At 51.0% G+C, this 5088-nt stretch overlaps 1 protein-coding gene across 1 annotated transcript in view; it reads right to left on the reverse strand.

Moving 5' to 3' along the window:
- CHD5 (chromodomain helicase DNA binding protein 5) overlaps window positions 1-3472 on the reverse strand; it is a gene marked incomplete at both ends in the record, with an annotated part of 24770 nt that extends 21298 nt beyond the window's left edge. Inside the window, 4 exons of the mRNA XM_009574324.1 lie at window positions 62-186; window positions 1515-1753; window positions 2329-2447; window positions 3293-3472. Of these exons, the coding sequence (XP_009572619.1) occupies window positions 62-186; window positions 1515-1753; window positions 2329-2447; window positions 3293-3472 (663 nt within the window). The remainder of the gene's footprint in view (window positions 1-61; window positions 187-1514; window positions 1754-2328; window positions 2448-3292) is intronic.
- Window positions 3473-5088: the final 1616 nt, after the last annotated feature.

The raw sequence follows: 5088 nt of genomic DNA on the forward strand, positions 1-5088 counted from the left end.
ATTTCCCTGCTGCGCCCCCCGCACCCAAGGCCCCATGCAGAAACAGGCGGTGCACACTTACAGAGGAGGCCTTTTTCCTTTTGCTGGGGATTCCTCCAAACCGGAATTTCAAGCCTGCCATCTTTTTCCCCTTCCCCTTTTTCTTCCCATCTTTGGAGCCCTTGATTTTCTTCCGCACGCCTGGACCTGGAGAAACAGAAGACTTGTTTGGTACTCTATGAACAGCTGTCCCCCAAATCACCCCCCACCCCAACCCGAGGATTTACAGGGAAGATGAGAAAGCACTGGGGACCACAGGGAGCAGGGCAGTGGTAACACCATCTACAGAGCACATCCTTTGGGGCAAAAGGCTGCAAGCCCAGACCCAGCACTTGTGAAGAATCGGGGGAGGAAAGTATCTACTCTGAGATCGAGGAGAGGGACCGCAGCCCGCAGACCACAGGGCTGCGAATACCAAATAGGCACTTTGGGGACTGCAAGGCAGGCAGAACAGAGGCGGTCACGGAGAGGCAGGAACGCTGCGCTGAGCCTACCGCGCGGGAAGGCTGCTGCAAGTTGCACTCTTGGTCAGCTGCCAGCTCTGAGCTGCTTGTTCAAAATCTCTTGAGGCATCAGGAATTGACGACTGCACAAGTGGAACAGCAACCTTCCCGAGGAGGAACACAGCGCTAACAAAGGGAGATCCCTCCCTTTCCAACTACTGCCCAGCTTCTACAGCAATTCGCACAGCCCCTTCCAAGTGTAGGGACAAGAAACAGGGAAACGTTGACAGCAAGAGATCCTTTCAATATGAATCAGACTATTTCCAGAGGAGCTACTGCAGATTTATGTGGTTGGCTCACTCCTTGCAAGTGGGCTTTGAAGACAGTCGCCTTTCACCCAGCTGCCAGGAGAATAAATCCTTCATTCTGAAACAGAGCTGCAGCCTTACTGCCAGAGCCTTTCCATCACTGAACTCCTTGCCATCTCGGAGACAAAGCACCCAGCTCGACTGCCAAACAGTGCACATTCATCTGGCCAGATCATACCTGCTTTGCCAATGCACCTCTTCCCTAGCCTTGCTAACCTACAAATTCTCCTCGGCTTGGACACCAGACTCTGAGGATACTGCTAGTTTCTGGAGGGCTTTACAACCCTGCAGAATCCCCCATGATAGAAGATGGCACAGAAATACATGGCCCAATCACTTATTTAAGATATAAGAATGAAGGTGGGCATTAATTGCCACAAACTGCCAAAAGTCCAGAAGGTCCAGACGCTGCTAGGGTGATCTGCCATGGTTCACAAGCCACAGCCCTCTCTAGGACTTCTGCAAGGGAAACAGGAGCTGCAGACACACGTCTGGCACTACCTTCGCTTGCCCAGTTTCTTGAAGCATGTCTCCTTCCTGGAGAAGCCTTCCCACCTTTGCCAGACTAAACATGTGGCTGGCTAGCTCTGCAGGCGCGGCAAGCAGGCCATATGCTGCCGGTGAGAGCAGCCCCTCCGTTCAGTCCACCGCGGTTGGCACCTACCCTTGCCCTCCTTGGTCTTAGCCTTCCTGATGACAGTGGGCAAGGCAGACTGCTGGGGGCTGGCAGCAAGTGGCGGGGCAACGGTGACGGTCTCCACAGCTGCAGCAATGGCTGCTGCTGCCGCCGCTGCCGAGCTGCCCTTGAACGGGTTGTTGGCACTGAACTCTCGCCACTTGGCACCGAGCACGGTCATCATCTTGGACATGGGGATCTTGGGGTTCTTCTTGGCGATCAGAGGCCTGCAGGGCAGGGGAGAGGGAAAACCACACATTAATAGAAACGCTTCACTGCATGTCTGCTCCTGCTCGTTGTGTGCTGGTACTTCAGCCTAAGAAATGCACCAGCAGTGCGTGCCTCACCGCAGCAGGTTGCTGTGGCCTACTGGTAGCAGTTCCACTGGAAAGGCAGCAGAAACCAGAGCCTTCTTAAACAAGTAAATATACTTAAAGGAGCACACTTAAACTTCCTCAGAGACTGCCCTTCCCTGAAATATCTGTTGTGTTTTGAATGGCTCACAGTACAAACAAAAATTCGTTACTGTTACTCAATTTTTCTCATGAAACTTTTCAAATAAGCACACACAAAAAACGGGGTTTTGGAGAGAGGGAGAGGAGAGACAAACACTTCAGCTGTTTTCCAGACAATCCTGCAATTAAGATGGAGTCCCGAGGACTGAGTCAGGCAGGGAGAAGCAACAAGGAGTTCGCGATGCAGGATTTACTTCACAGTTTCACCCACTTGACTGAGCAACACCCAAAGGCCTACAAAACTACAAACACTACCCAAGGCCCCATCCAGATCTACAGTTTCCTACCTGAGAAACTGGCTGAAAGCCTTGTAATTAGTCAGAGTATGATAATCTTCTTCTGAGAAAATGTAATCTACATCATCGAGGCCCCATTCTTCCATCAGCTGGGCTGAGCTCTTGGGCTCCTGTAGATTTACAGAGACATCATTAATGTAAACAACCGCGGCTCTGCCAACAAGCAGCGCAAGGCTGGGTCTGTCACGTGCTCCATATCAAATGCTCTCCCTAGTCAGCAACACACAGGGATTTGTTTCTGTGATTTAAAAAACAGAGCATGCACAAGTGCTTAATAAACTAATGCTTCACACACTTCCAAGAAGCAAATTAACATGGCACCATCCAAATGCTCTCCATACCACGTAATACAACACAAAGCCTTTGCAGGTTTCACATCTCCAAGAAACTCAATTTCCCTCTGTACGCAAGATAAACAACAGGGAAATACAACCTTTCCCCTCCCAGTCGTTCACCTGCAATCTCTTCCTCGCCAAACCCAGGACAAGCGTCTCATGAAACCCCCAGGCCACCTTCTCTAAGCACGAGCTGCTCTGCCACTCCCTGTCCTCGTGTTCAGAGGACAGATGCGATAAATCTGTTACTGGCAGGATGAGGGCAGACAATCTAAGAAGGCAAGCTGCCTCAGACTGAGAAGATTGTCATTTGTCAGAAGATCCGAGCTACCTGACTAGGCCTCCGACCTCAAAGTAAAACACACTGGCTTCATCACCATGAAAGGTACCATGAGAACTTCTGAGCGCACATCGCCACGTGGCTAAATCCCCAGCCCGCCGGGGAGCGCTTTGCTTATGCTGCCGTGCGTTGTACAAAGGGAAATTATTCACCAGCACAAGGTGAATGTCCAGAAAACATGGCTTGGCTCTGAACGAGGTAACTCGCAGGGATCTGGCCACACCCTGAGGTCTCAGTCTCATGCTCTAGCACCAGCTCAGGGTAAAGGAATCTTTGGTACCTTTAGACCTCCATCCTCGTTGTCATCCTCCTCTTCATCCTTCTTTTTCCGTTTTGGTTTTTTCTCTTTCTTGTCCTTCAGTTTTTTCTTCTTCTTTTTGTTGGGGGAATAGTCACTCCCTTCACTCTCAGATTTCTCCTCAATCTCCTCTTCGTTGTCTGACATTTCATCATTGCTCCCCTAAAATGGAAAGTGACAGTGGAGAAAGATCAGGGCCTGCCCCCCTCCAGTCTCCTCCAACAAACCCTCCCAGTCAGCACAAAGCAACTGCTGTCACCAGCCAAAGTCAACCCTCCCTCGAATAACCCTGCCGCTACATTGGGGGCTGGGGGAAAACACCACGAAAACCACATTTGGCAACGGGAAGAAGGACCTGACCACAGGAGACACGGACAGAAAGAAATCCTTGGTTTATCTGGAACTGTTTCTTTAGGGCAGTTCTGTGATCCCTAGCCAACCTTCCGCCCCAAGTCCCCACCTGTAAATAGAGCCATTCCCTCTCTCCATTCCAGGAGCGCCATAAACACATCTGCTCACGCAAGGCAACCCATGTCCTGTGGAAGCACCGGAACAAAGAGGAGAAGGTCATGCAATACGGATAAAACTGTATTTTGGAAAAGCTTGTCCAGGCCAAGGTATATGGAACCTTCATGCTTTTGCCTCAAGACTTGTTCACTGAGGTGGGCAAGAGAAGCAATGCTGAGCCACAGCCGTGCAGATGGAGGCCTGCTCTGCTGCCATATTGTAACGTGCTCCTCTGAAAGCGCCCAGATGCTGCAATACCACAGTGTTCAGGTACTGTTCTGGCGAGCAGTGGTATAAACAGAAAACCAGGAGACAGCAAGCCAAGTAAGTGAATGTGCGCATTAAAAACAGCTGCATAGTAAGCCAAAGAGCAATCCCTCTGAGAGGCAGCTAACTGCTCTGCTAAAAGATCCTAAATTTTCAGACAGGGAACATTTAGGCAACGTTTTTAATTGCTATAACACAGGCAACATATGATGTTCCATCTTGTGTCTGCTTATGGCTTTACACAAATAAAGTCACATTCTTCTACCACAATGTGAACAGCTAAGAAACTAAAGGAAAAGAAGAGAAAATCTCTTTAGTCATGTGCAATCTTTTAGCTCACTGGATAGACATTGTGCTAGGGTTTTGCTTTGTTTCTGTTTTATTCTTCTGCCCAGCTGGGCACTACGTGCTGCAGTAGAACTGTGTGACTACAGGAGGATTTCAGCTGTCACATGAACAAAACAGTCCTGGTGGATGCACAGACAGTCTTGAAAGGGGCAGGAGAGCAGAGTAAGTCAGGTGAGCCTGGCTGAATTCCCTCACTTTCAGAGACAGGCAGCCACATGAAACCCCCCATCTCCACCGGAAACTCAGTCACACACAGCTTCATCAGCAAGGTGAGCACTTCAGAAAGGCCTGGGCCCTGCTGCATGGCTGACAGATCCATTTTGCTTCCCCACAGTCAGAAGGGACCAGGCTCAGATGGCTACACCGTGCTGGGGAGAGCTAGAGCGGAGACTGGTCAGGCGGAATTTAGGTTTCTTTCTGGAGAGAGAGACTGTGACCCGCTGCACAACTCTGACAGCAACCACATTGCCATCCTACCGAACGCCACCGCGTGCCGAGTGGAGTACTCGGGTCCCAAGAGACCCTGCGAGATGCGTGCGTTAGGGCATCCCTCCGTCCCACCCAGAGCCCTCTTGCCGGTGTGCGGAGCAGCACAGGAGCTCAGCGGGAGGTCGCCCCGCGGGGAAGGCTCGGCCCAGGGCCCAGCACCGCGGACA

This window comes from Fulmarus glacialis, unplaced genomic scaffold (assembly GCF_000690835.1).
Source record: "Fulmarus glacialis isolate BGI_N327 unplaced genomic scaffold, ASM69083v1 scaffold19123, whole genome shotgun sequence".
NCBI classification, from domain to species: domain Eukaryota; kingdom Metazoa; phylum Chordata; class Aves; order Procellariiformes; family Procellariidae; genus Fulmarus; species Fulmarus glacialis.